This window comes from Cystoisospora suis, assembly GCF_002600585.1.
Source record: "Cystoisospora suis strain Wien I chromosome Unknown contig_4441, whole genome shotgun sequence".
NCBI lineage: Eukaryota > Apicomplexa > Conoidasida > Eucoccidiorida > Sarcocystidae > Cystoisospora > Cystoisospora suis.
Window position 1 is genome coordinate 1 of NW_027157233.1, and position 15,019 is coordinate 15,019.

General features: G+C 47.0%; 1 protein-coding gene across 1 annotated transcript; it reads right to left on the reverse strand.

Moving 5' to 3' along the window:
* Nucleotides 1-364: 364 nt before the first annotated feature.
* CSUI_008096 (methyltransferase trm13) lies at nucleotides 365-10,458 on the reverse strand (the record flags this gene model as incomplete). Its single annotated transcript, XM_068068235.1, has 8 exons — nucleotides 10,171-10,458; nucleotides 7,492-9,719; nucleotides 5,624-6,698; nucleotides 4,085-4,570; nucleotides 2,959-3,060; nucleotides 2,137-2,427; nucleotides 1,049-1,144; nucleotides 365-434 (listed from the first exon to the last, which is right to left on the reverse strand). Coding segments are annotated over exons 2-8 (4,179 nt in total), but the record flags the coding sequence as incomplete, so codon positions are not given.
* Between the last annotated feature and the right edge of the window lie 4,561 nt (nucleotides 10,459-15,019).

The following is a 15,019-nucleotide window of genomic DNA, read 5'->3' on the forward strand; positions in this document are numbered from 1 at the left end:
ACACTTGTTCTTCTTCTTCTTTAGCTTCTCCCCTTCTTGGAGAGTGCTTCTTGTCTTGAAGCAAGAGCTCTTCCTCATGGCATTATTATAGACACTCCAAATGAAGACAATTACACAGGTCTTTTCATCGGAATGAAACATCTTTTAGCTACTACTAATACGAGAGGCAGTTCTCGCCACGGGTCAGTACAGCAGAGAAATTACAGGCAACACGAGTATCTACTCCATCCAGTCCTAAGACTGTCTTCATAACATAGTGAGCCCTACCCAATCCGCCTAGAATACATACAGCACCCCTGGCTACGACCTATCTATCTATAGATCTATCTAACCTAACCTAGTCTATCTACCAGCCAGCTTACCTGCATAGATCAAACAGTCTTTTGATGAGCCTTCCGATCTCTTGTTTCTTCCCCACGGCTCCGGTAGCCCATCTGACCACAGAAAGACGGAAAGATGTGAATAAGCTCCTTTTCAAGTCGTACGATGACGAGCATGAGAGAAAGAAGAAGAAAGATAAATCACTGAATGAACAAAGGTGCATGCAATCGACGAAAAGAGCGGGGATGCCTTCTCTTCTCTCTTCTTCTTTACCTTGTCCTTCTACGAGAAACACTCTTTTCTCTTTCCACTTCAAGAGTAAAGACGTACGAGACTGAAAGCGGACCGTAGACCGGTCATGAGGTGTATATACAGCCATCCATCGAGATAGCGCGAGGCGAAGCATGTGGAACCTATCGACCGTTTCCGGTGACCTAAACATATATGTCTATATAGATAAATATCCCTATGTAGGAGTATTTGCTTAGGTGGAGTTCTAGGAGTGGCAAGAGTGATGAGCTTTGCTTCCTCGATCTCTTCCTTCTCCTCCTTCGCACTGTGTAATGTATATGTATAGTACGTATATATATATATATATATGCAAGACTAGATTGGATGAGAGTGCTGCGGATATACCTCTGTTCTTTTCTCCTTTTGATATACAGGATGAGACCTTCCTTCGTGTTGTTCTCTTCAGTATCTTTCACATGTATGAATTAGGACGTACCCTGTAGCTGCGGTGAGGAGAGGAAATTCAGACGTTTTAAATCCTAGCTCTTTAGACGTGAGATAAGTTAATCCAACGAAGGAATCTAGATCGCATCTGATGTGAAACAAGAAGACCAGGAAGAGGAAGAAGAAGAAAAGAGAGAGAGAGAAGATAAAGAAAGCAGAGACGGATGAGCCAAGGTCTAGGTCACATCTGACTTGAAAGGTAAGAAAAGAAGAACAAGATGACCACGTTGACGAAAAGAAGCAAGAGAAGATAAAGAAAGGAGAGAAAGATGAAGAAGATGGTAAAAGATGACTGGCCTCGCCATCAATAGTAGTTGACTGGCGAAAGCACAAAGCGAAGAGACAAACAAGAGGTTAAAAAGAAGGAAGGCCCCCCCCCAAGCATACTTATCATATCGATAGAGAAACAGATAGAGAGCGACAAGCTATATTGCTGGTAAGTGTTACGGCATCTTCACTTTTAATCTCTCTTTCTCTCTCTCTTTCTACCTTCCCCTATCTCACACGTCTATCACTAGTAAGGCTTGCACTTAAATGGGCATCTTGTTCTATGGAGAAACTTTATGAAGCCTGCGAAAGAATGAACAGTCTTCATCTGAAGTCCTTAGAAGGAGGGTCGCATCTCTTCTTCATCTTCATTACTAGGCTCACGGAAATCGCCAAGACGTCTGACGAGCCCATGGTGTCTCAGGATGTTGTTTCGTATGCCTATCTAAGGGGTGCTAGCCATCGGAGAGCTCCATACGCATGCTTCTTCTGTTGAGATACATACATATATTCAAATACACATAGAGAGAGACATACATAGATATAGATATACGTAGAGAGAGACATACATAGATATAGATATACGTATAGATATAGATATACGTAGAGAGAGACAGACACACATACATATAGATACTTATACAGAGATACATACGTATATCTAGGTAACCTCTCACTGAGAACGATATACAGAGAGATGGAATGTGTTGAAGAGAGAAGAGAAAGAAAGAGTGAGGAGAGAAAGACGAAGAAGATCTCTAGGAAAGAGGTGGACGAACGAACAAGAACCGAGGCAAAGCAGCGAGCGCTTACCTATGATGACAACAAGATGCGATACAAAGACATAAAGAGACAGGAAGACAAAGAGTGGGAGAGAGCGAATTCTTATTCTTCTTTTCCTTTAGCGAATCTATTGAATCAGTTTCGACCTCTTCTTCTTCTTTGTTACTTGGCGCCATTCCTCTCGAACAGGTGGGAGAAATCTCCTTCATACGAGCAGGTTGAAGAGGATGAATAAGCGAAGAGGTCTCATTCCCAATTTTCTTTTCTCTCTCGACAGAGTGAAGTGTCTCTGAGAAAGACCTAAGAGCTTTGGCGAAACACCTAAAGACGATAAGAAAAGAAGAGAAGGATGGGACATTAACGATGTCCAGCTGAGTGCCTAGCCCCTACTACTACTACTACAAGTACTACTACCCCTATAGGTGAGAAATATATCTATTATGAAGGAACAAGCGCGATATGTTACGATGATCCCTCCCATACACATTTCTCTGTATGTATAGACATCTAGAGAGGATCTTCTTCAATCACTATACAAGGTTAGACTACGAAGGAGATACACCTGTACTTTTATACACTAGCTAGCCAGCGATATAAATGTATCTATATCTATCTGTATATATTGTCTACCTTACATCTATGTATCTTGATGTATACACACATATACATATATATATATATTTATTTATATGCATCTGTCCGTAACTGTGTATATGGGATCTATATACGTACATCTGTCACCGAATCGGATACACGCGCATGTAGAGTATATATATATATATAGACATAGAGAGTATACATATGAACATGTAGATATGTATGTCTACCTGTATGTATATGAGAAGTACTTACATGAGGGCGATATCGGTGCCTCCCCCACATAGATGTTTAGCAACACCAAGCACTGTATCAGGAGGTTTGTGAAGGAAATGATCTTCAAAGCACTTCTCAATCCTAAGAGAATGAAAGAAACAAGAGAGCATACATCCACATCTCTCGAAGATGAACTCCTATCATTCATACGTAACAGAAAAGAAAAATATCTTCTTCTTACTTGACTACTAGGGAGAGACACACACACCGAGAGAAGAAAAAGTCTTTCCAGAGACATACCCACATGCGAGAGACTGAAACAAGAAAGCACCCTTTTGTAGTCGTGGCCCCCAGAGGAAGAAAAAGAAGAAAGAGAAGAGTGACGAAGACCGATTCTTAAAGAAGAGAATAAGGATGAAGAAGGAATGAGGTAAAGAAACAAAAGAAAAGAGAAGGGAGAGAAGAAAGGGAGATGTCTCTAGGCATGCATGCATGCATGCAGTGTCGTAAGTAGATGTTGAGTGAAAATGAAGAAGAGGAAAAAGAAAAACAGAAGGACAACCTACATCCCTACGACTTGATGGATTTCTTCGATGAGAGAAGAAAAGAAGCATAGAAAGACCTTAGCATACTTTTTCTTTCAAAAGGCCACGTGTCTACAGCCGTTCCATGATTTAAAAGAAGAAAGAGTTGTGAAGAAGAAAAAGAAGAATACAAGAACGTGACGGAAGGAAAGAAGAAGAAAAAGAAAAGAAACGCTCTGCGTGTACCAGCAGGAGCGAAATAATTGGGACGGCAAGAAGAGAAGCAGAGAAAGTAGACATGGGAAACCAAGAGAAAGGAGAAAGAAAGAAAGAAAGAGAGAAAGAAGAGGAAAGAAGACTAGGAAAAGAAAAAGAAAAGGAAGAAGAAGAAGATCAACAGACAAGAAGCGCACAGAGAAACAAGAAAGGGGAGTAAGACCAGAGGTAGAGACAAAGAAGAAAAAGAAGAAAAGAAACAAAGAGCAGAATAAGAAGAAAGAGAGAAAAGGTTCTATGCAGTAAGGGGCGGAGAAGAAGAGGAAAGCTCCTCGTTGTAAAGACAGCATCGAGATCGAAGGTCTGCGAGAAGACTTAGCCTGTAAGAATCTCCTAGACTTCGCCTGGAGGAATCTTTTGCTTACTCTTTCATATTCTTCTCTCCACCTTTGAAACCTAAGCGTTTTGTCAGCTCCCAGTACTCTTCAACACTCGCCTCTCTTTCCTCTTTCTGATCTTCTTTTTCTTCTTCCTTTCTCTTCTTCTCCTTCTTCTCCCCTTTCGTGTTATCCCCCCCAGGCAACAGTACAGGCGTTGAAAGCTCTCTCGCATCATTGCTCGAAGTCTCGCCTTTTTGTCGTGTATCTCCAGAAGAGAGATCCATCTGATTAATACTCGAGCGAGAAGAAAAAGGAGGAGGAGAGCCGCCCTGTAGTTGGTCAGGCGTTGACGAAGACACGTGAGGGAGCGAAGAAGATGCACAGGAAGAAGAAGAGGTAGGTGAAGGAGAAGGGGGGAGAGAACAAGCAGACAAAGAAGAAGAAAGAGGGTGTCCAGGCTGACGAGACGGAGAAGGAAAAAGACGGCAGTTGTAACGTCGTAGTAACGTGAAGAACGGAGGTATATGAGGCCTGGAAAGGAGAGGAAAGAAAAAGAGTAATGAGAAGAAAAGCAACACGATCAAAGTCCAAAGAAACAGAAGAAAAGTGATTCGATCGATTAAACAAAGATACAGAGAAGACATGTGAAGAGGAATTCACATAGAAGGCACCGTGAAAGTTTTAGATGAATTCTATCCATTTATCTACCTAACTATCTTTGATCTACCTAACTGTCTTTAATCTATCTTTGATCTATCTTTAATCTATCTATCTACCTACCTTTAATCTATCTATGTATCTAAGCACTGTTTCGATGGGAGAGTTCCATGATATTCACCCGGTTTGATCGACTTCGGGGGGAGCGACAAAGGGACGTACGTCTATAGGTACACACATGTTCATACGTACGTAATACATACTGTCTAGAGATATGAATAGCTCGGCAAGCTATTCCCCTAGTATGAAAGAACAGTGGGATAAGATGAGGTCTTAAGGGAAACGTCTTTTGGAGATATCGACGTGAGACGTTTATCTCGGGAAGGGTGAGGTACAGATGAGTAATGAAGAGCTTTCTCTACAACTTCCGTAAGACTCTCCCTCTGTCATTCTATCACGCCCTCTCTTATCCAGATAGGGAGCATACCAAACGATCTCCACATTAGCCTACACAAAGAGATAGACAGGTAGATCGACGATACATAGATACATGGCTGATAGATGAAAGATAGATAGAGTCATGTACATGTACACAGCTGCGCATGCATAAGCATGGCTCTTGTTTATACCTGCTCCAATAGCGTGTCTATGTATAAAGAGAGAGATATGTGGATGTAGATATATCTGTTAACATATATATAGATATATATCTATGTGTCTCTTTCTCTCTAGATGTATACAGTACACATAGAGAGAGAAACAGATAGACAGAGAGAGAAAGTGTAGAGAGACAGGGAGTGAGGAGGAGAGTGCATATCTGAATGGCGACGTCTCTTATCATCTATTACTGAAGAAAGGAGAACAGAAAGGTCGTCTTCTGTTGACAGGAAGGAGGCTCCCTTGCTACTCTAGAGAAAGACAACTTACGTTCTTAGCTGGCTTGTATCTCCAAGGATCATATACCGTAGTAGAGCCGATAGATTAAAATTACAAATATCAATTCTTAGTCGTATTACATGACGTGTTTCTTCCTCCTCTTCATCTTCCTCTTCTTTTCTTCTTTCCTCACTACAGAATCCCGTATCTCTCTTATCATTCTCATCCTTCTTTCGTCTGCTCGTATCTCCCTCTTCTTCTCCGTCTCCCTTGTCTTCTTTCTGTCGAAGTGTGAAGGCTTCGTTCATCTTCTGCGAGGAGAATGTCTCCTCTTCATTCTCTTTTTTCTCATAGGGGCGCTGCTGCTGTTGCTGAGCATAGAGATAAGGGTTTTGGCTTCGGATCTTCCCTCGGCTTATAGAACGTAAGTTATCATCTTTCTTCTCCTTCGTATTCCTTCTTGCTTCTCTTTCAACTACAAGAAAGCGAGTTGGTGCCGATGTCTTCTTTCTACTAGACTTCTCCCCCTGTTTCGTGTGGTTCGTTTCGTGAAGAGAAGAAGAGTTCATAGTGCGCGATTCTCCTCTCTGAAGAGATATCTCTTGATCAAAAAAGAGATCTATACTCTTTCTTTTCTTCTTTCTACACACCCCCGAGTGAGAAAGAGATCCATGAGAAGAATCGACGCCATTCTCTTTCTCCTCTTCCTTGTCTGTTTCTTCGTTCCTTTGTTGACAAGGCTCTTGCATCTCTTTCGAATCAGGAGAAGTCTGTCCTTCATCCTCTTCTCCACTCTCAATCTTGGCTGATTGAACAAGCCTATCTTCTTTATCTTCATCTCCCTCTTCGTCGTTGTCTTTCGCATAGCCATTGGCAAAAAGAGGCCTTTCTCTTGTCGTGGTCGCTATCTCCTTATTCTGCACTTCTTCGGAGCCATTCGTTCCTGTGTGCGATGACGCGAAGAGAGGATTCTCTGTGTTGAAAGATGTCTTGGAGTCTTTCTTATATGAAGAAGGGTAGACAATCTTCCCCAGGTATGAATCGACTTCCCTCGGAGATGATAAGGATGCTGTCCCACGAACCGCTGAAACCCACGAAGCTAGCCATCTTGTTAACGCAGCCTTTCCTGCAAAGAAAGAGTGAGAAAGAGAGAGAGGAACGTCTTTTCTGTTTGATAGAGAAGATTGTTTTGGAAGAAATGTTAGGACTTCAGTTCATCTCTATACACAGAAAACAAACTCAGGAATTCATTCTTCTTCTTCTCCTCCTTCTCTCCTGCGAATTTCTAGTTCCAGCTTGGAAAGAGAGAGGGAGGAGACGGATGAGCCGCCGGGGCATAATTTACAAGCAACAGAAGAGATTTCACGGGTGGTCGCTTGTAGATTAACTAGGCAGGCCGGTTTTCTTCCTCTTTCTTCACGGTAGATCTCTTTTCCTATCTCCTTCATTGATGAGGGATATCTAGGCATCAGAAACCTGAGACATAAGCAGATACATAGATTGAAGATAGATAGATAGATAGATAGAGAGAGAGATTCAAGAAAGATAGGTAGATAGGTTGGAGATGGGTAGATTCCGGCAGACAGATAGATCGTATAGCTGGAGATTCATATATGTATGAATTAAGCAAGGAGATCATGCACAAGGCATAGAGAGATGCAATCATAGGAAAATGTTCCAGACATACGTGGATACACGCACACATAGAAAGAGAGATATATTGTGAATAAGATGAAGAGATTCTATGTAGCCGCAATGAGAATCTGAATATGAAGAAAGGAGAAATACACTAGAAAAAAGATGTTTGAAGCCCACGTGGAACTGAGAGGACTCCACCTCCTCTCTTTCTTTCTCACTCATTCTTTCCTTCTTTCTTTCTTTCTCTCTCACTCTTTCTTTGTTTTGATTAGCATACATACCTGCTCCTAGCTCAATAACGAGAAGACGTCCTAGGCTCTCCTGATCAAACGGAAGAAACCTCGACAAAGCACACATGGCAACGAGCTCTGCATTTTGGAGTTCGTGTTTATCTAAACGCCTAAGAGCTCGATGCACTTCTCTCATTACCGAAGAGTCAACTGATAGAGAAGAAGAAGAAGATGGACAAGTTGGTGTCCTCATTCTCTTGGGAAAGGCGGGAGAAGATGACGGAGAAAGAATGTTAAGAGCGGATGAAAGAGAAGATGAAGAAGAAGAAATGTCATTCTTATGAGTTCCACCATTTCTGTTTTCTTGCTTTTCCTCCTCTTTCTTATTCTGATCTCCCCTCAGATCAGATTGACGAGTGGAAGTAGTAGTAGTAGAAGTAGGAGTAGTAGTAGTGTGATGTCTCTGTCTCTGATTCACAGTTACTTGGCTTGCACGTCTTACACAATCCATGAAGACCAACACTTTCTTCTTCCTTTCCAGCTCTTCTTCTTCTTCCTCTTGATTGGTCTCGTTATTCATGATCGTTTCTTCATTTTCTTTCTCTGTCTCTTCCGTTTTGTTCGTAACAAGATCCCCTGTCCCCTCAATCTTCGAGGAAGTATCGGAGTTTTGATCGACAGCTATCCTTCTGGAGCTCTCTGTCTTCTTCCTCTTCTTATCCCCTGTGTATATGAGACCTTCAACAAGCTCTTCAGCTGGATAAAGACGGCTCCAAGTATCTCTCATAGAACACGTCTCTTCTTTCCTTTCCGTAGTCACGCTATCTTTCATAGCAGAAGAGCTGTCTTCTAGATCTTCTTCACTCTTTCTTTTCTGCTGTGCCTTCTTAGGGAGAGACACGTCACGCGAGAGTTCTTTTTCTTCTTTGTCTTGATGACTGGAGTTCATCTGTGAAGTCGAAGAGGGTGAGCTGAAGAAAGGATAAGGAGACGGAGAGGGAGGAGAAGAAGAGGAAGTAGAGTTTGGAGATGGAAAGGACGTCTGGTCTGAGGAACGATTAGGGGAGATAAGGCGACTGGGAGAAAGAAAGGGAGACGGAGAAAGACTTAAATGTTGACAGCATTGAATGACTGCATGCACCACACGACAATGGAGAGCATCGAGATCTTCAAATAGGCAAGGAGAGCAAGAAGAGGGAAGACAAGGAGAGGAAGAAGAAGAAGAAGATGAGGGTTCAGAAGGAGAGGAAGAAGCAGAAGACGAAGGTTCAGAAGGAGAGGTGGCATTTGAGAGAGGAGAGACATAGTGAGTGTCCTGCGATGCATGATCAGGTGTGCTTTGACGAAGACTATTATGATGACTGTGTGAGGCTGTTCGGTTGTCTCCGTTCTTCTTGACAAGTGATGCCTCATCTTCTTCTTTTTTCTCTTTGTCCCTCAGAACATTTCTGTCAGGGATATGGTGATTTGCAGAGTGGGATGTCTGAGAGACAATGCCAGTCATGTTCTCGTCCTTCTGTTTCTCTTCTGTTTCTTCTCCTTCTCTGGCTTGTCTTGTTCTCTCATTGTCTTGTTCTCTCCCTTCATGGGTTTCGCTCTGTTGCGAGAGAGAGAAGAGAGAGAGATTACACTGAGGAAGAACGAAAGGAAAGAGGTGTGAGTAGGCAAGGTCTCGAATCTTTGTACATTTCTTCACATGCGCTGAAAGTTTAGTGAGATAGATATCATGAAGGGGATCGATAGGACAAGGTATACGTTGACGGACATCTTGACTATGGTGGCTATCATGGTGACAAGGATCAAGATTCTTGCCAAGAAGATGAAGGTCTAGAGGCATATTGTTTAAAGCCTTCTTATTTTTCTTGTCTTTTGCCCCCTTCTTCTCCTCCTCTGCTTCTCTGTCAGCAACCTTTGCTCCTGTCTCCTTCGGATCTTCTTTCTTCTCCTCATCTCTCTTAACAGTTATGTCGATGCTTGGCTCCATCTCTGGAAGCTTACGATCCCTGACAGTGCTGGAGAGAAGAGGAAGACGACTGGAATTTCTCGCATCACTCTCTTCATCTCCATCCTTCTTATTCTCCCTTTCTTTCTCCATTATGAGGACTGACATGCTATGCTGTGTGTATATGTGCTCCTTTTCTCTGTGTTTGTAACTCTCTTCTCATGAATGGAGTGAACAGTCTAGATATCCCTGTTTTCCTCTCTCTCTTCTCTCTCTCTCCTTTGCTATCTGAAGGGGTATGAAGGAGGGAAGCACAAGGATGCTCGTCATAGGCGTGCTGATAAAGGAAGAGAAACGAAGTAAGACAACAACAAGGAAGGAGGAGAAGAAGAAAGATTACAAGGGTGAAACATGGAGAAAGAAGCACCGAATCATCAAACACTTGACTGTGGTAGTTGAGAGATAGGGAGAATAGAAAGTGCCGACAAACGACTCTTTATCTTGGTCTCTCGGTATGATGAGGACACAGGAGAGAAACAGCAGGTCGGAGAGGCAAAAGACAAGAAAAGAGACGGGCTGTGACTGTTTCTTTAGTCCGGTCAGGGTCTCCCGGGTGTTGCTTTCCTATGGACCTCACAGGTGACTCTGAAGAAGAACAAAAGGCATTCCGACCTCCTTCTTGCTTCTCCTTCGAGGCCCCTCATGTGCATGTGCTGCTCTCTCTTCTTTTCTCCTCCACCTCAAAGAGAAGTATTCTTACTCTCTCCGCTAGTGCGACAATAGCCTACCTTCTTCTGCTACTTCTGTTTCGCCCTCGGATGGCCTGCGGCACTTGAAAGAGTCGGGTGCCGTTAGAAAAATGAGAACAATGACCTCCTGCAGACTTCCCTCGACCCGCCGGATCAGGACTGTTGTCCTCCGGTCGTTGTTTTCTCTCACAGTCGACAGACTGACTGGATGCAGCCCCTGTGCCCGAGAACATCGAAGCTGTCGAAGAGAGAAGAGGTTGGAGGGAGGAAGTCTGTGCTCAGAAGGGCGCTCATCTCTTCTTTGCTCAGGTGGCGGGAAGAAATACTAGTCTTTTCTTTTCCCAGTCGCAGAGAAACAGCTAAGGCTCCGCAGTTTCCCTTGATAGAGAAAACAACGAGAAAAGTCCGCATGCGCATGCATTAGAAAAAGACTCTGTTGCATCGACGTAACGATACATCCGGTGTAATCCCTGTCCCTCGCCCACTACATTCATTCCTCGAGCAACATGCTACAGAAGCTTCAGCTCCTGTGAGCTGTGCGTTCTGGCCTTGCAACGTAGATCGGAGACGAGGTAGGTGAGGGGCGGGGACGGCGGCCGTCGTTGTTCTCGTTGAGATTTCAGGTTGTTCAACGTTCACAGACGGCTAGCAGGCAGTTAGATATCATTGCCAAGATCAAGACACACATGCGATCCCTAGCCAGGTCAGTCCACCCCAGTGAACACGTGTCTTTGCTTTCCAGCTTGCCTAACCGCAAGTCGGGTCGTGCTGCGAGGTAGCGAGCGCTCCGGCGGCTCCGGAGCCGCCGGTCATGACTTATACTCTTGGGACCACTAGAGATGAAGACTATTTCGCCTGGTAGAAAGGATTATCTTGCTGATGGGGTCGCGGGCGCGTGCCGTCGACTGACGCAGGTGCTTGCCCACAGCGCGAAACGCGAGCCGTGTGTCAGTCCCTTCCGTTCTCCAAATGCCAAAGCCCCGTTTCCGGATCAACTTACCTTGTTCCCGGCGGAGGACAGCGGAAGTGGCTTCTGGACTGTCAGTGCCCACGCGTCGCGTGGTGACGAGCGTACCCGCTGCGCCGATCAAGAGGGCGGTCGCCGCCCGCCTAACTTGTAGCCGGAGATCAACACTACCCATTGAAAGGTGTTACCAGTAGGCGACACCTCGTGCTATAGACCGCGTCAAAGATGTTCATGCCGACGCTCATGACGGGAAAATAGCGCCGCTGATGCGGAGCACGCAGCGAATGCGTGTGAATTCCTTACGAGCGCCGAGAGGATTGCTGGTCGGACACCCCTCGGGACGTGCCACTTGTTACCTGTGACGGCGGCCTCCATTGTCTTGAAAAAGCATAATATTATAGTGTTGTCACACTTGCGCATTGAGAAGTGTTGCAGAGAGTGAGAGATTCTTTCAGTCTGACGATGTCGCTTTCCTGTCCCGCCCCAAAACATTGCGGACGCGAGGGGACCTGAGAACACGTTGCACTCCTCCGGGGTGGGGACGTCTTAGTCTTCTTCGTTTCTAGCCTCGAGTCCATCTGGAGTGAACGCCAATCAGTTGAAAAGAGAGACTGCAAGGAAGGCTGACTGCAAATTGCGCCGAGAGTAGTTTCGTGACTTCTCCGTTCGTCAAGGCTCTCGAAGTGGTGATGCTTCACCGGCAGTGACACTCGTGCCACGCCGTACTTGGTGCACCTGTGTGAAGGATTTCAGTTCCTTGTCGCACTGAACACATCTTCCAGGAGTCAGCAGGTCTCCTCCTGTCGCGCACTGGTGAAGACTCAATGAGAAGTGAAACAACGTATTTCCTCTTCGCCCGGGCTCTGTCCGCTGTTCTTTTTCTTTCCCGCATGGAGAGACATGAACACTGGATAGCTCTGGAGAACGTATCACTCGAACACCTTCTCATGCTCTACTTCGCGGTTGCACGGGACTAACACACACTACTAAGGGGTCCTTGGGAGAACGACCGGTGACCACTACAGAATTGTGCGCATCTCACCACAACAAACGGCGGAGTAATGATGTACGGCCCTCTGATCGCTTGAGATCTGTACTTCCCCTGCTTCTCCCTGGATCTCTGCGGCCTCCGCGTTACTAACCGTACGAGTGATATCCCACCAAAGGGCCGCCGTTTCGGCGGGGGTTCTACGTAACAGTGAGAACTCCAGCGGCACTCATAGAAGGTGCAGTTCCTGTTCTTCCCCGCAGTGTAGTTCTGAAGAAATGACGGAAAAATACGGCAACCTCTTTCACCTAGTGTTTCCTCAAAGAGCGGTCTGTCTTCCAGAATGGCAAAGAAATCTGCACCTGCTTTTGTCGTTTTCGCTGGGGTGTCAGGTACGCTGGAGCCATCCCGCCACGTCGCACTTGCTTTGTGTGAGAGAGCAGTGGCAAGCCGAGAAGAGTGCCGCATTGCCAGCTACTCAGTAGCGTGCTCCGTGCTTCTGTATAGTTTGGGAACTGCACTCCCTAGGTGTCTATGTCGAGCCACGCGTAGTGCGCACACTACGACTCCAATGAATCGCTCTCGTGTCTCCCCAGGCTCCCCGTCGCGAGACGGCTGCTGCCGCCGGGGTATAAGGGGGGAAAGAGAGGTTCCTCGGCTGGATCAGGCGCAGTAACACTCTTTACGAAAGAGCACCTAGGACGTTGTTGGACGCCTAGACACAGATCAGCAAACACCGACGTCCTGGGCGACAGCGAGCCTTAGCGGACCTTGCTGTGCGACGCGGAGACACACCCAAGAGGCAGCTGGTTTCGGCACACACAACTGCGCATCTTCTGGAAACTACCCTTTCTACGACAGACACACCAGTCAACTCCCCACAATCTTGTGTGGTTTTTGCCGTTGTATGATTGCTTTGGTACCTATCCGCGGACGCGGTTTGCTCCAACCAGCCGCCGCTCCTCCGCAGGCTGGGAGGCGGGACGAGGGTTCACAGAACCAGTCGCCCTGAACGGACACTCCGTAGTCTCCCATATCCCGCTCCGTAGCGTTGCTAAACCGGTGACCAAGTCTCTCCCGGAGGGGCATTGAAACCGACAAGCGGTGAATGGAGACGTTTGTGTTTTGTTTGTGAAGGTGATACTGCAAAACCACATTTGTCCCAAATGGCGTAAGTCTACCGCTACGCGCGTGGCGTTGTGGCACTCGAACGTCGAAGCAAAACACTGTCAGGCCTGCCCGTAAGTCACGAGACTACGGGGCGGCACGCGAAGACACTTGCCTTGCAGCTGAGTCAGCACTCTCTCATCCAGATTAACGATGCTGTCCATCTGTCGTCGGCTTGCAGCCAGAGTGCATATCTGCGCTGGCCTGCTCTCGACGTCTTCGTTGTATCGTATGTGTCAGTACGATCAGGCGGCCCAGCCGTGCCAGGGTTCGGCGCTGACGACTCTGTGGGTGGAGGCTTCCAGCTTTCCGTCTCCGCTGCTGTCGCCTACAACAACTGGATCTGACGTCGAGCCGGGGTCATGGACAGCAACAGCATCCTCTCCCAAGACGGTGTCTGCTTCTCTCGTCTTTGTGGTGAGTGACGTCAACGACCCAAGCGGCAGATGACACATACAGGCGCGCCAAGGACAGCAGCGCCTCACAAAGTGTCAAGCCCAACCCTCTCTTCCGTTTGGTAGTTCTGAAGATTCTGGTGTACAACTGACTGTTGTGAAACCCGCGATGCATATGGCACTTAGTTCTCGTGAAGACAATATCGTGCTCGCGAACACGCTCGAGGCGATGCTGCAAAGGGTAATTCACTCGCACCGTGGCCATCGGACTGAGGACAGCGGTAAAGACGGACGTTATGAGGTGACTTTCTCACCCTATGTGAGTGCATGCTAAGAGAGGTGTTCTATTACGATGCGCTGACGTTTTCGACTGATATAAATGAAGATCTTCCGCTTTTTTATGAAATCCACGCTTTGCAGTGGAACCGATGATTTTTTGCGGTGTCATGGCGGCGTGGTGACAGCGTGACGAGGGGCTCTCTCTGTCCCAAGCAGTACTCGAGCGACCAAGTCCGTATCAAACTGCCGGAGACCAGCACGTAACGTGGTCGTCGTCGCCCCCAACACCACCGCCAGCAGCACGCCATCCCCTGTTGGCAACCGAGCCGGACGCTCACCTGGGCCCGCTTTTGCTCCGTGCACCGCTGCCAGGAACGGTCTCAATCCTTCAAACATGGAGAAGTCAACGCAGTTCTGGTTACCCGCTCACGAGCGGAACGCGGCGTCGCCGTTTTGCGCGGACCTCGACTCGGATCGATCATTCACATTGGCCTCCCGCGCGGATCCACGCCGTCACTTCAGTCAGCCGGGCATTCAACAGGCCCGTCTGGGGAGCAGCTGCGGCAAGGCGTCCAGAAGTCCAAGGGACTCCTCAATCAGCAGTCGAAGGGTCCGATGGGTCCCCTTATCCCGCGCTCGGGCTCCTGCCTCGATCCCCAGCACGACGCCTTTCAGCGTCAGGGCGCCGTTCTCGCCATGAGCCAACGCGTAGGCATCCCGAATCACAACGGGTTGCCGCAGAACCACCAGAGAGGCAGTCTCAACAGTCAACATCACGACACCCCTCTAATTCGGTAGCAGTACCAGGCCTTCGGCGTTCACCATCACGGGCTCCCCACGGGTCAACACCACGTCACTCGTATCTTGCACAATCAGAACGCCCATCTCTCTCAACGTCACGCCACCCGGCTGGCCCAGCAGCCGGAGACCCCCCTCTGTCGGATTCTGGACGCCCATTACGTTCAGCATCACGGCCTGCATCCAGTTCAGCCTCGAGACATCCCACTCGTTCACAGTCAGAGCGTCCAACTCGGTCACAAACGGGGCGTCCAACTCGGTCGCAACCAGTTCGTCCAACTCGGTCGCAACCAG